Source organism: Rhincodon typus, chromosome 18, assembly GCF_021869965.1.
Source record: "Rhincodon typus isolate 14 chromosome 18, sRhiTyp1.1, whole genome shotgun sequence".
NCBI classification, from domain to species: Eukaryota; Metazoa; Chordata; class Chondrichthyes; order Orectolobiformes; family Rhincodontidae; genus Rhincodon; species Rhincodon typus.
The window spans coordinates 265,251-281,305 of record NC_063349.1 but is presented as its reverse complement, the minus strand read 5'-3'; the positions used below and the strand labels follow the sequence as shown (position 1 = coordinate 281,305).

Here is a 16,055-nt window from a genome sequence, read left to right as displayed (position 1 = left end):
CACACTATCTCTCTCTCTCTCTCTCTCTCACACACACTATCTCTCTCTCTCTCACACACACACACTATCTCTCTCTCTCTCACACACACACTATCTCTCTCTCTTTCTCTCACACACACACTATCTCTCTCTCTTTCTCTCACACACACACACACACACACTCACTATCTCTCTCTCTCTCATATTATTTTATGGGGTGCATCATTTCATCCAAAATGTTTGCTACTTGGGAGATAAAACGTATTTTGTTCAAAAACACGCACAATTGTCGTCAGTGTCGGTCAGCTTGGCATGTTCTCAGTTCCTGCTTTCAGAATAAAATCAGCCTGATTCCACGTTAAAACTGAGACAGGTTCTGAACAAGGCCTCACAGCTACAATTTATTGTCTGACTGTGTCGACTCTCCTGCTCCTCTGATGCCTGATCTGATTTGTTCCTCCAGCTCCACATTGCATTGAATCTGAGTCCAGCATCTGCAAAATTCTTGCTATCTGCAACTTCATACTGTCCATACCCACCATCCCACTCTCATGCCCCCATCTCAAACAGCTCCTATGATGCTGCTTGGCCTGCTGTGTTCATCCAGCCCTGCACCTTGTTGTCTCTTCCCTTCTGTGGACTGGCACAACTTCACCAGCACAGCCATTCCCACCCAATCACTCCCCAACTCCACCCGTCCCCCACTGACACTTTTACTTTCACTTTCCACCACTCCACATCAGGAATATGCTCCTCCAACATTCGCTGTTCCTCGACCCTTTTGTTCCTGTCCTTTCCCGCCCCCTTACCCCGTTCCCCATCACCTTCATTCCCTTCCCTCTCTCTTCTCTCTTTCCCCACCCTCATTTCCCGCTCCTTTCTGTCCTTTCCCCACTCAACGCCCCCTTTCTGGCCCCATCCTCCCCCCGAAATTGTCTCTCCTCCAATTCCTCCTGGGTGCTCCGCCCAATTCCATCCCCCGTCTGTTTCAGCGATACTAGGAACTGCAGATGCTGGAGAACCTGAGATAACAAGGTGTAGAGCTGGATGAACACAGCAGGCCAAGCAGCATCAGAGGAGCAGGAAGGCTGAAGAAGGGTCTCGGCCCGAAACGTCAGCATTCTTGCTTCTCTGATGCTGCTTGGCCTGCTGTCTTCATCCAGCTCTACACCTTGTTATCCCCGTCTGTTTCCCACGATCTGCGTCATTTCCGGTAGTTGCGCTGTGGTAGGTTCCTGTGAGAGAGCGTGTGTGGAGCGGTTCGGTCTGCCAGGTGAGACTGTGTGTAATAATAAATAAAATTATTAGGTCCTTCACCCGGAGAATTGTGTTTACATGGTAATTGCTCTCTCATTGAGCTGTTTGCCCTGGGTTTATTTACTCGCATAGACCTGTGTTTCCAACGGGATATTGATGAGGCCCACTCAACCCGGTCCGTAGTCAGTGACTGGACTCTTTCCCAACAGAAAAGATGTTTGTGTTCGGTTGAGTTTTTCGTGTGAAGTGTCAGTTGCTGTTGAAGCATGCATTCGTTATTTTTGAAATATTTATCATTGTTTAAGATGTGCACCACCAATCCTGTAATCGTTGTGCATGGAGGTTGCGGAAGATATCCAGAGGGCCGTAAGGAAGCGTGTCTGCTGGAAGTTAAGAAGGCTGCTGTGCATGGTTATCGCCGCTTTCATCACGGGGGTAGTGCCCTAGATGTGGTGGAAGAGGCTTCAGTCATGTTGGAGAACTGCCCTTTATTTAATGCTGGTAAGCTGATTCCTTTCATCTACTTTAAATTTCAAAATTAATCTTTTGCTTGAGTGGCTTGTTGTAAATTTTCAAGCATGAACCTGTGCCCCCTTGTAATTGAAACTTCAACCTTGGGAGAAAGCCTCTGACTATCCACCCTGTCTATACCTTTCATAATTTTGTAGACCTCTATCAGGTCTCCTCTCAGCCACCATCTTTCTAGTGAAAATAATCCTAGTCCTTTTTAACCGTTCCTCATAGCCAGTGCCCCTGAGATCGGGCAACATCCTGGTGAACCTTCTGTACACTGTCTCCAAAGCTTCCACGTCTTTCTAGTAATGTGGTGACCAAAACTGCGCACAATACTCCAAAATCTGCCTAACAAGGGTTTTGTATAAGAAAGCAGTGGAGGTTAGATAGACCTTAGGTTTCGGGTAAAAGTTCGGCACAACATCGTGGGCCGAAGGGCCTGTACTGTTCTATGTTCTATATTCTAACATGTTTTGCCAACTCTTGTACTCCATGCCCCAGCTGATGAAAGCAAACATGCCGTATGTCTTAATCACTTTGGCTACCTGTGTTGCCACTTTTAGGGAACTGTGGATCTGCATGCCCAGATCTGTCTGTATGTTAATGTTCCGAAGAGTTCTGCCATTTAAAGTATAATTCACATCTAAACTCGATCCTCAAATGCATCACCTTGCATTTGTCTGGGTTAAACTCCATCTACCATTTCTGTGCCCAAGCAGCCAATCTGTCCATATCCTGTTGTATCCTTTCACAATCGTTGGCACTGTCAGCAACTCCACCAATCTTCCTGTCATCTGCAAACTTATCAGACTACTCACATTCTTCTCTAGATCACTTATACATACTACAAACAGAGGACCCAAGACTAATCCCTGTGGAACACCGCTAGTTACTGGTCTCAATTCTGAAAAACACCCTTCCACCACTACCCTCTGACCTCTATGATCAAGCTAGTTTTGTATCCATCTAGCTAGCCCACCCTGAATCTCATGTGATTTTAGTTCTTGTACCAATTTGCCATGTGGGACTTTATCGAATGCCTTACTGAAGTCCATATAAACCACATCCACATGTCCTTCTCCTGTGTGAATATTGATACATAGTACTCATTAAGGATCTCTCCGATTCTTGTGGCTCCACGCATAACTTCCCTCCTTTGTCCTTGAGGGGCCTACTCTTTCCCTTGCTACCCTCTTTCTTCTAACATATGTATAAAAAGCCTTGGGATTCTCCTTGACCCTGTTTGCTAAAGACATTTCACAGCCCCTTTTAGCCTTCCTAATTCTGCATTCAAGTTCCTTCCTAATTTCTCTGTACTCATCAAGGGCTTTGTCAGTTTGTAGCCACCTAGACTTATTGAATGCTTCCTTTTTCTTTTTAACTAATTTTACAATTCCCCTTGTCATCCAAAGTTCCTGAATTCTGCCATTGCTATCCTTCAGTTTTGCAGGAACATGCATGTCCTACACTTGAGCAATAGGTCTTTAAAAGCCTCCCACATGCCAGAAATCTTTGGGACAGTGGGACAGTGGCACAGTGGCTCAGTGGTTAGCACTGCTGCCTCACAGTGCCAGGGACCCAGGTTCAATTCCAGCCTCGGGCGACTGTCTGTGTGGAGTTTGCACAATCTCCCCGTGTCTGCGTGGGTTACTTCCGGGTGCTCCGGTTTCCTCTCACAGTCCAAAGATGTGCAGGCTAAGTAGATTGGCCTTAGTAAATTGCCCGTAGTATTGAGGGATGTGTAGATTAGGTGGGTTATAGGGGGATGGGTCTGGGTGGGATGCTCTGAGGGTCGGTATGGACTTGTTGGGCCGAAAGGCCTGTTTCCACACTGTAGGGATTCTATGATTAAACCATTTTTTCTTGAATGTCTCCTCTTGGTATTTTGTAAGATCCAGCAGCATCAGGTATTTAAGTTAGAAAAAAAATGCTTGTTTACATTAAAATCTGGTATTGGAGATAAACTAGTCAGCAGAAGGATGTTTAGTCTTTGGAGCCTCCTCTGCTATTCAGTATGATCATGGCTGATGACCTATCTCAGTGCCATACTTCCACTTCCTCTCCATACAGGATGTCATTAAAGTCTAAAGAATTATCTGTCTCTTTCATGAATATGTTCAGTGACTTGGCCTTCTCAGTATTATGGTGGAGAATTCCATAGGTTTGTTACCCTTTGATTGAAGGAATCTTTCCTCCTTTCAGTCTGAAATGGCCTATACCGTATCCTTAAACTGGTTGGTAAGTCTAGAACCAAGAGAAACATCCTTTCTGCATGAAGTTTGTCCAGCCTGGTTGAATTTCATGCATTCTACTCAGATCCCGTCTAATCCTTTTGAACCCTAGAGAATACAGGTCAAACCAATCTCGCCTCAAGATATTTCTGCTATCCCTGGTCAGCCTAATGAACATCTGCAGTGCTTCATCCAATACAAGTATATTTGTAGGTACAGTAAGTATAACTGCATGTAACACTCCAGGTGTGGCCCTATATAACTGCCATATGACATGCCTGATTATGAACTTTGATTCTCTTGCAATGAAGATCAGGATACCATTTGTCTTCCTAATTGCTTGCTGCCCCTGTCTCTATTCTCTCATTATCGTACACGATCCCATTTTATTTCCAAAATATCACCATTTTAAAAAGTACTGTTACCTTTTTATTTTTCATACCAAAGCATAAAATCTCAGATTTCACCACTTTGCAGTGCACGTGCTATGTGTTTGCCGTTAGTCAACTTATCTAAATCACCTTGAATTCTCTTTGCTGGTAAGAAATCTCAATCCTGCACAGTTTTGTGTCAACAGCAAACTTTGAAATGTTGCAATTGGTTTCCTTATCTCCAGCAGATAAAGAAGCACTGGCCTAAACAACTACTTGAACTGTTGTTGGTGAGTAGCAGATAAGTTTTGAGATATTGTTATCAGTGCAGAGAGCACCAGCTTCAATTTAGTATTAGAAGTATTTGACACAGTAGGAGAGCTCCAATTCGTAGTCTGCTCCTCTGGTCCTCTCTCTCGATGTGAGAAACCAGGCACATTTCTTGTGCCTGAGACTGGCATGTGTGCAAGACGTATCTCCAGCTGCAGCTCCGAGAAGCCCGGGTTCTGGAGTTAGAGTGGTGTCTGGGGACACTGGAGCATTCGCGTCCGAGTGTCATGGATAGCACGTATAGAGGGATGGTCATAAGACATAGGAGCAGAAATTAGGCCATTCAGCCCATTGAGTCTGCTCCGCCATTCAATCATGGCTGATGAGTTTCGCACTATCTTTCTCCCTGTAACCGTTGATCCCCTTGACAATCAAGAACCTGCCTGTCTCTATCTGAAATGTACTCAATGACCTGTCATCCACAGCCTTCTGTGGCAGTGTATTCCATAGATTCACCACTCTGGCTGAAGAAGTTTCTCCTTATCTCTGTTCTAAAAGGTCTCCCCTTTCCTCTAAGGCTGTGCCCTTGGATCCTAGTCTCTCCTACCAATGGAAACATCTTTCCAACATCCACTCTGCAGGCCATTCAGTCTTCTGTAAGCTTCAATTAGATCCCCCCCTTTATCCTTCTAAACTCCATCCAATATAGACCGAGTCCTCATATGTTAAGCTTTTCGTTCCTGGGACCATTCTCGTGAACCTGCTCCAGGGCCAGTACATCTTTCCTGAGATATGGGGCACATAACTGCACACAGTACTCCAAACGTGGCCTGACCAGAGTCTCTTAGAGCCTCAGAAGTACATCCCTGCTTTTATATTCAAGTCCTCAAAATAAATGCCAAAGTTGCATTTGCCTTCCTAACTACTGACTCAACCTGCAAGTTTACCTTGGGAAAATCCTGGGGACTAGAACTCCCAAGTCTGTTTGCACTTCAGACTTCTGAATTTTGTCTCCATTTAGAAAATAATCCATGCTTCCATGCTTCTATTCTTCTTACCAAAGTGCATGACTTCACACTTTCCCACGTTGTACTCCATCTGCCACTTCTTTGCCCACTCCTGACCTGTCCAAGTCCTTCTTCAGCCTCCCTGCATCCTCAGTTCTACCTGTCCCTCTGCCTACCTCTGTACCGTCCACAGACTTAGCCAGAATGCCCTCGGTTCCTTCATCTAGATCAACACTGACCCTAATGGAAAATCACTTGTCACCAGCTGCCATTCTGAGAAAGACCCTTTTATCCCCACTCTCTGCTTTCTGCTAGACAGCCAGTCTTCTTTCCATGATAGTACCTTGCCTCTAAAGCCATGGGCCCTTTACTCGAAGGCTTAGAGCAGCCTCCTGTGCAGCACCTTGTCAAAGGCCTTCTTGAAGTGCGGGTAGATAACATCTATTGGCTCTCCTTGCTCTAACCTGCTTGTTACATCCTCACAGAATTCTAACATATTTGTCAGGCATGACATCCCCTTGATGAAGTCGTGCTGACTTTGCCTTATTTTACCATGCACTTCCAAGTATTCAGAAATCTCATCCTTCACAATGGACACTCAAATTTTACCCATGACTGAGGTTAAACTAATCGGCCTGTAATTTTCAGTCTTTTGCCTTACTCCCTTTTTAAATGGGTGTGTAAGCTTATTGATTTTCCAGACCTCTGGGACCCTCCCTGACTCTAGTGATTCCTGAAAGATCACCACTAACGCCTCTACTACCTCTTCAGCTATCTCCTTAAGAACTCTAGGGTGTAGTCCATCTGGTCCTGGTGACTTATCCACCTTCCAGCCATTAAGTTTTTCTAGCACCTTATCCTTGGTGATGGCCATCATACTGAGCTCTGCCCCCGACACTCCTGATTTTTGGGATATTACTCATGTCTTCCATTGTGAGGACTGATGCAAAGTAATTATTCAGTTCCACAGTCATTTCCTTGTTCCCCACTACTATCTCTCCAGTGTCATTTTCCAGCAGTCCGTTGTCCACTTCTGCTTCTCTTTTGCCCTTTATATATCTAAAGAAACTCTTGCAGTCCTCCTTTATATTACTGGCTTGCTTACCCTCATATTTAATCTTCTCCCTCCTTATTTCTTTTCTGGTTGCCCTCTTTCGGTCTTTGTAAGTTTCCCAATCCCCTGGTTTCCCACTGTTGTTCACTGCACTGTATGCTTTCTTCTTTGCTTTGTGCTATCCCTGACTTCCCTAGTCAGCCATGGTCGCTTCTTTGTCCCTGTACTGTGCTTCTTTTTCCGAGGGATGAAGTTTGGCTGTGTCTCCTGAATTACTCCATGAAACTCCTTCATTGCTTTTCCACTGTCTGTCCTGCTAGTCTCTGCTCCCAGTCAATTCTGCCCAGCTCCTCCCTCATGACTCTGTAGTTGCCTTTATTCAGCTGTAATACCATTACCATTACATAATTCCAACTATGGTTTTTTAACCTCTGCGATTCCTCAACTCTACGCACACAGATTCTACACCATCTGACCCTACTTCATTTCTTACTATTGATTTAGTTTCATTTCTTACTAATAAGGCAACCCCACACCCTCTGCCCACCTGCCTATCTTTTCAATAAGATGTATATCCTTGGATATTCCAGTCCTGATCCCCTTGCAGCCATTTCTCCATGATGTCCACCACATCATATCTGCCAATTTCGATCTGCGCCACAGTCTCATTTATCTTCTTTCTTTATACTGCGTTCATTCAGATATAACAACTTAAGTCCTGTAATAACTGTCCCTCTTCTCGTTGTCACTCGTTTATCTAGTGTGCTTGAAGTTTGATTCCTAACCCTTTCCAAACACTGTCCTATTTGTGTCTGTGCTGGAGACTTTAATAACCTCTCCTGAGTTCTCCTTTACTGTCATTTTTTTCATTTTTCCACACAGTGAACTGAAACCCTATAGATGTTAGCCTGTTGCTTTGTTCCCCACTTGAGAAGTTTAACCCTTCCCTTCACCTCCCACTTTCTCGTTTAAAGTCCTGTTGACCAGCTTCTTTACCCTTTTCTCTAGAAGATAGTCTCCACCTGAACTGAGCTGGGGCCAGTGTCCCAGCAGTACAGATCCCTCCTGTTCTAATACTGATGCCAGTGCCCGATGAAAAGGAACCCCTCTTTCCCGCACCACTCATTTAGCCACGTGTTTACTTCCCTTATTTTCGTGTCCCTATGCCAACTTGCATGTGGCTCAGGCAGTAATCCCTAGATTATAACCCTTGTGGCCTGCTTTTTAATGTCGTTCCTAGCTCCTGATAATCCCTGAACAGATCCTCTTTCCTAGTCTTGCCTATGTTGTTTGCACTGACATGGACCACAACAACTGGATCTTCCCCCTCCCTCTCCAATATCCTTTCAAGCTGGTCAGAGATATCCTTTACCCTGGCACCGGGCAGGCAGCACGCTGTGTGGGACTCTCGATCTTGCTTACAGAGGATACTATCTATTCCCCTGATTATAGAATCGTCTACAACTACCACTTGTCTTTTTGCTCTACCCTCTTGAATGGCACACGTGCCATGGAGCAGTGGTCAATTGGTTCATCCTCCCTGCAGCCCTTTTCCTCATCCACACAGGGAGCAAGTACCTCATACCTGTTGGACAAACTCCAGAGCTGAGGCTCCTCTTTTCCTAAATGCAGGATCTCTACCTGCCTCACTTGCAGTCGCACCCTGTTGTCCCTGACCGCTGACTAAATTTGAAGTACTTAATCTACCTGGTGTGACTGCTTCCTGAAACACAGCACCCAGGTACTACTTCCCCGCCACCACCCGGATGTGCCGCAGTGTCTGAAACTCAGATTCCAGCTCATCAACTCTGAGCTGAAGTTCCTTGAGGAACCAACACTTGCAACAGACATGGTCACTGCAGTTCGCAATGGGATCAGCCAGCTCCCACATCATACAGCTACAACACATCACCTGTCCAGCTGTTTCTAAAGAAGATCTACTTAGCTAATTATTTTATTAAGTTAATTAAATGTATTGATTCTTCTTGGCTGTGTTACTTTATCAAACGTAGTGCAGTTTTCCTACCAGTGAATCAGGCCACGGTCTCCCTGTGACTTCAGTCCAGCTTTTTCTCGCAGCTACAATGTGCACGCTGCAAATGCGGACTCCACAGGCAGGAAGGGAATGGGTGACCAAGATGGTGTGTTTTTCATCCCCCCGCCAACCTGATGCTAGGGTCCTGGATGTCTGAGCAGTTGCAGCATGTTCTGGAGGGGGATGGCGAAGCTAGTGGTCATGGTACACGTTTGTAATAATCTTTTAAAAAATGGATAGGGTTCTAAAAGCAGAATATAGAGAACTAGGAAGAAAGTTGAAATGTAGAACCTCAAAAGTAATTATCTCAGGATTACTGCCAGTGCCACAAGCTATTCAGAGTAGAAATATAACAATATATAGGATGAACGTGGTTGAAAAGCTGGTGTGAGGGGAAGGGTTTCAGATTTGTGAGGCATTGGGACTGGTTCTGGGTGAGGTGGTATCTGTACAAACTGTCTGTGGGAGGGGTACTTGGTAGTGGCTCAGGAGGGTTTAAACTAGTGTGGCAGGGGAATGGACACTAGAGCAATAGGGCAGTAGATGCAGAAATTGAGGGAGAAATAGAAACCAGGGTAAACATGACTAAGAACAAGAACAGGCAGGGAAACGCTGCTGAAAAGAACAGGGAAGGAGGTCTGAAATGTATGTTTCAATGTACGAAGTATAATAGGCAAAGTAGGTGAACTTAGAGCTTTGGCAAATACATTATTGTGATTTTGGAGACTTGGCTGAAAGACAGACAGACTGGCAGCAAAATGTCCCAGGATTTAGATGTTTTAGGTGTGATTGAAGGGAATGTAAAAGGCGTGGAGGAGTTGCATTACTGGTGAAGGAGCATCTCTCAGCTGTACTGAGGGAGGTTACATCAGAGTACTCGTACAGCGACGAAATATGGGTAGAACTCAAGAGCAGGAAAGGTGAAATCACAATGCTGGGGGTTTACAACAGGCCTCCCAGCAGCCAGTAGGAGATAGAGGAGCGAATATACAGACAGATTTTGGAAAGATGTAAACACAACAGGATTGTTGTGGTAGGTCATTTTTAACTTCCTGTATATTGACTGGGACTCACTATGTGCTTGGATGGGGCAGAACTTGTAAGGATCATTCAGGAGGGTTTCTTGACACAGTATGTAAACGGTACAACCAGGAAAGGGGTTATACTGGACTTGGTTTTGGGAAATGAGTCTAGGCAGGTGAGTAAAGTTTCACTGGGGGAGTGTTTCGGCAGTAGTAACCATAATACCTTGAGTTTTAAGATACTCGTGGATAAGGATAACTGCAGTCTTCAGTTGAAGGTGTTAAATTGGGGAAGGCAAGCTATAACAATGTTAGGCAGGAACTAGAGAATTTTTATGGAGGCAGTTATTTTGAGGGGCAACCACATCGGACTTGTGGGAATCGGACTTGATAGGAGTTCAGGGGCAGCGCGTTCTTGTGAGAATGAAGGATAGGTATGTCAAGTTATATGAACGTTGGATGACCAGGGATGTTATGACCTCAGTCAGAAAGATAAAGGAAGCATATGTAAGGTCCAGGAGGATAGGAACTGACGAAGCCCTTGAAGTATATAAGGAAAGCAGGAATTAGGGCTAAAAGGGGGTAATGAAATGTCATTAGCAAACAGAATTGAAGAGAATCCTAAGGCTTTTTATACATATAAAAAGCAAGAGGGCAGTCAAGGAAAGGGTTGACCCATTCAAGGACCAAGGAGGGAATCTGCATGGAGCCAGATGTAGGTGAGGTCCTAAATGAATACTTTGCGTTGGTATTCACCAAAGAGAAGGAATTGGTGGAGGATGATTTCGGGGGAGGGTGTGTCAAATTTCTAAGCCAAGTTGCTATTAGAAAGGAAGAGGTGTTGAGCATCTTAAAAAGTATTAAGGTAGATAAATGTCTGGTCCTGATGGGATCTGTCCCGGAATATTGTGGGAGACGAGAACAAATTGCTGGAGCATTGACAGACATCTATGCATCTTATTTGGTCCAAGATGAGGTCCTAGAGGACTTGTGAAAGCCAGTGTTGTCCCATTGTTTAAGAAGGGTAGCAGGGATAATCCAGGAAATTATAGGCCTATGAGCCTGATGTCGGTGGTAGGGAAATTATTGAAAAAGATTCTCAAGGACAAAATCAATATGCATTTAGAAGCAAATGTACTTGTTAGCGAGAGACAGCATGGTTTTTTTGTGGGAGAGGTTATGCGTCAGTAACTTTGGGTTTTTTGATGAGTTGACGAAGATGTTTGAGGGAAATGCGGTTGATGTTGTCTGCATGGAGTGAAAGAGATGTGCGAGGCAAGTTTTTTCACAAAAGGTGGTGAGTGCCTGGAACACACTGTTTGAGGTGGTGGTGGAAGCAGACACAAAAGCAGCATTCAAGAAGCACTTGGATGAATACGTGAATAGGAAAGAAGTAAAGAGATACGGATCCAAGCTGGGGTCCAAGCATTGATCCTTTTGGTACCCCAGTAGTCACTGCTTGCCACATGGAAAAAGACCCAATTATTCTTAGTTCCTGTTTCCTGCCTGTCAACCATTGCTCAATCCGCGCAATACAATAACTATAAATCCCTACAGTACCCAACCAGACCATTCAGCCCAACAAGTCCACAACGACCCTCTGAACAGCATCCCACCTAGACCCATCCCCCTACTGTGTCCCTGTAACCCTACATTTCCCATCCCTAATGCGCCTAACCTACACATTACTGAAAACTATGCACGATTTAGCATGGACTATCCACCTGTCTCCCACATCTTTGGGCTGTGGGAGGAAACGGGAGCACCCGGAAGAAACACCCGCAGATATGGGGAGAATATGCAAACTCCAAATGGACAGTTGCCTGAGATGGAATCGAACCTGGGACCCTGGCGCTGTGAGGCAGTAGTGCTAACCACTGAGCCACCTTTATTACCCCTAGCCATGCACTGACTTTGCTCACTAATCTCTTATGTGGCACCTGACAATGCTTTGCAAAATCCAAGTACACCACAGTCCCTGGTTCTTATCTATTCTACCAGTTACATTCTCAAAAAAACCTCTAGTAGATTTTGCTAAACATGATTTGCCTTCATAAACTTGTGCTAACATTGTCCAATCCTGTCAATACATTCCATAATATTGTTGTACAGACATATCCTATGCCCCATAAGAAATAGGAAGAGTAGGGCAGTCGACCCACTGAATCTGCTCCTCCATTTGGTGAGATCATGTTGATGCCTTTCCAGTTTCTTGCCTTCGAAATCGTTGATTTCCTGAGTGGTTAAAAATCTGTATCTCAGCCTTGAATATAATCAATGAGCCAGCCTGTACGGTAAACAATTCCACAGACTCACCACCCTCTAAGAGAAAAATAAGTCTCCAACACTGATTTTAAATGTAGGTGACTCCTGAAGTGAAGATATTGCGCTCTAGTGCCAGGAAAGCCAAAAGAAGCATAGTCATGACAGATAAACTGAAGGAAAATTCCAATTTGCTTTACAGGTGTATTAAGAGTAAAAAGATAATTAGGGAACTTGGGCCCATTAAGTACCATGGAGGTAATTAGTATGTGGAGCCAGATGATGTAGGTAGCATTCTAAATCAAAACTTTGTTAGTGTTCACTAGTGAGAGGGGCGATATGATTTTACAAATTGGAGAGAAGGACTGTGATATATTTAAAGAAATTAGCATGGACAGAGAGATGGTTCTGAGTGGTCTGGCAGGTACAAAAGTTTCCAGGCTCAACTGAAATGCATCCCAGACTCCTCAGTGAGGTGAGGGAGGATATAGCAGGGCATTGCCAATGATTTTCAGTTGCTCTGGCTACAGGAGAGGTGCTGAAGGACTGGAGGAAAGCCAATGTGGTACAATTGCTCAAGAAGGGAGCGAGGGATAAACTAGGAAACTACAGACCAGTCAGTCTAATCTCAGTTTTAAGGAAGCAGTTGGATGAAATTCTGAAGGACAGAACTAATCTGTCCTTGGGGAGGCAGGGGCACTAGTCAAGAGCAGTCAGCGTGCTTTTGTTAGGAACGATTATGTCTGACCAACCTTTTTGAATTTTTCAGAGGTGAGCAGGTGTATGAGGGCAGTGCATTCGATGTAATCCACTGGACTTCAGCAAAGCTTTTGATAAGATCCTATGTTGGAGATTAATAGTGAAAGTAAGAGCCTTTGGAATCCAGGGAGATTTGGCTAATTGGATCCAGAATTTACTGAGTAGCAGGAAGCAAGAGGGTGATTGTCGAGGGATGCTTTTGTGACCAGAAGCCTATACCCAATAGGATACCACAGGGGTTAGTGTTGGTGCACTTGTATATGTAAATGACTTTGTAAATTAATGTACAATGGTACAAAAATTGGTGGGGTGATGAATAGTGGAGAGGATCGCCTTAGGTTGCAGGAGGATATAGACGGGATGGTCAGATGAGAGAATGTACACCGGTCTCTTAAGATATTAGACCAGGTGGATAAAGATGTTCGGTGTGATTTGAGATGTGTAAAATTATGAACAGCATAGACAATATAGGCAGGAAAGAACTTCCCCTTGGTGGAGGGATCAATGACCGGGAGCATTTCAGGTAAGGGGAGAATTTGAGGGGAGGTGAGGAAACATTTTTTTCACCTCAGGGATAATGGGAATCTGGAACTCTGCCAGTAGGTATGTTAGAGATAGAAACTCTCATAACATTTCTGTATTTAAATGGGATGAGAGTTAGGTGCAGTGACTACTCATTGATATTCATTCACTATAAATTTGTTGATGAATGAAAAGCAAGAGTGCCAAGGCAGACAAATTTGAGCTGGAAAATGGACCCAGAATAGTTAGGTTTTTGACTCACGCAGGTACAATTGGTTGATGGGCCTCTTTCTGTGCTGTAGATCTCTGACTCTGATACTGGACTGATTTTAATGAAGAACTCAATTAAAGACAATAGTGATGGCAGGTTGGATGATATGTTGCAGCTGCAGCAGGTGGGAATTGCTGGACATCAAGGTGGTCTGCAGTGAAGACTCCCATAGCAAATGTTTGTAACTCAAGTAACCTTGGACTAGAATTGAGGATTTGGGGTCTGAGATACAGACAGTGCATTGCATCATGTTCCAGGCAACAGTCATATTCCTTTATAATAAACCATTCCAATTTGGTCTGCGATCAAAGACAGCAAGGTATGAGTGGTGCTGAGGCTGGCATGGGAATCCATGAAATGGATTCTTGAGGAGGCTTGGACTCTGCAACATGTCGATGAGAAAATTGTAGGTGACTCCTGAGGTGAAGATATTGCGCTCTGGTGCTAGGAAAGCCGAAAGAAGCATAGTCATGACAGATAAATTAAACGAAAATTCCAATGCTCTTACAAGCAGACCCTGAAACCATTCTATGGGGAGCCATTCAAGTGAGGAGAGGAAATAAATCCAGAGTAAATGTTGTAGAGGTTGGGAATAGCATAATTTGGGAGGAACAGATACTGTTCTCTGCAGCTGTGAGAGTCCTGAAGGCTGTGTTGTCTGCCAGGTGTCAGGAATAAGGGCATCTCCTTAGATCTGGAGAGAGACTTGGAGTGGGAGGGAAGGGATCCACTTGTTCTCCAAGTTGGTACTAACAATATTGGGACTGGAGACGGTGTTCTGCTCAAAGATTTTGAACAGCTGGAGCTGATCTAAGCTAAAATATGGGGTCCTCGAGATGAACGTTACTGGCAGATTGCAAATGGATAGCTTAGATCATAGAATCCCTACAGTGTGGGAACAGGCCCTTTGGCCCAACGAGTCCACACCGAACCTCAAAACCTCCCATCCAGACCCAAGCCCACTGTAACCCACCTAATCTACAGATCCCTGAACACTACGGATAATTTAGCATGGCCAATCCACCTAGCATGCACATCTTTGGACTGTGGGAAGAAACCGGAGTACCCAGAGGAAATCCATGCAGACATGGAGAATGTCCAAACTCCACACAGACAGTCACCCGAGGGCAGAATTGAACTTGGGTCCCTGGCACTGTGAGGCAGTAGTGCTAGCCACTGAGCCATCATGCTGCCCCACAGTGGCATATCCTTCAGTTTGTGGGTCACTGGTGTCAGTACTGCGCTAGAAGGGAATGGTACTAGTGGGATGGGCTTCATTTGGACCAGTATCCTGGCAAGTCAATTAACTAGGCCTATAGAGAGAGCTTTAAACTAATTGGAGGGGATGGTTGAGGTGGGGAATATAGACTTGCAAAGCAACGATATGACTGCATTGTTTTGAAAAGATTTCCAGAGTGGAACAGCAAGGGATGGAATAGACAAGAATTATAATTTTAAAAAATGAAGCAAATCAGGACAAAGGAGGAACAAAGGTTAAAAAGGTGACATTAATGTCTGTTTTGTTGAATATGCATAGTGTTTGGAACAAAATAAAATAGCAGCACATAGAGGTCAATGAGCATGCACTTACAGCCATTACAGTGGTATGGTTACAAGGAGATCAGAGCTGGGAACTAAATACTCAGGGGAGTGTAGCCTTTCAAAGGGGCATGCAGGGCACATAGGCTAATGCTGTGACTTTGTTAGTACAAGATGCTATAAGTACAATTGCAAGGAAAATCCCTGCGTTGATGAAGGATCCATACAGATGGAGGCAAGAAGCAACAAGGAAAAGACAATGTGGGTATGAGTCATCAATAGCCACGCCCCCTCTCAACAGCTGATGTGTAGAACTCCGAATAAGTTAGGAAATAGAGCATATTAAAAACGTAGTTCATTAATCTCAAATGACTTTAATCTGCATTTAGGTTGGAATAGTCAGATAAGCTGAGAAAACCATGAGAGAGAATTTGTAGTGTATTCTGAATAATTTCTTAAAACAATATGTTGATCCAACCAGAGATCCGGTTATTTTTGGATCTGGTAATGTATAATGAGGCAGGTTTAATAAATGATCTAAGAATAAAAGATCCCTTAGAGAACAGTGAACACAAGCTAAAATTTAGCATAGAGTGTGAGATCAAAAACAACTGCGCTAAACAAGGGCAGAGTTAACTGGAGTGGACTAGGAAAGATGTTTGGCAGAAAAATATGGTGATTAAACGATAGCAAATGTTCACAAAATACATGACTCACAACAAAAATATATTCCAGTGATTGGAAAAAGATTCTAGGAGAGGACTAAACAGACCATGGTTAATTAGCAAAGTTAAGTACAATATCAAATTGAATGAAAAACAGTGTGGCAAAGGTTAGTGGTAAACCAAAGGGCTTGAGAAAGTTTTGAAGACTAACAAAATAATAGGAACAAAATAAACTGAGGCAAAACTCGCAAGTTTAGCATCAAGCTTGGGGAAATAATAACAGGAAGACAGGAAATGA

General features: G+C 44.1%; 1 protein-coding gene across 1 annotated transcript in view; it reads left to right on the top strand.

Annotated features, from left to right (window-relative positions):
* The first annotated feature begins 1,053 nt into the window (after positions 1-1,053).
* Positions 1,054-16,055, top strand: part of asrgl1 (asparaginase and isoaspartyl peptidase 1) — a 43,664-nt gene continuing 28,662 nt past the window's right edge. Inside the window, exons 1-2 of the mRNA XM_048607726.1 lie at positions 1,054-1,252; positions 1,542-1,737. Of these exons, the coding sequence (XP_048463683.1) occupies positions 1,542-1,737 (196 nt within the window). The 5' untranslated portion in view covers positions 1,054-1,252. The remainder of the gene's footprint in view (positions 1,253-1,541; positions 1,738-16,055) is intronic.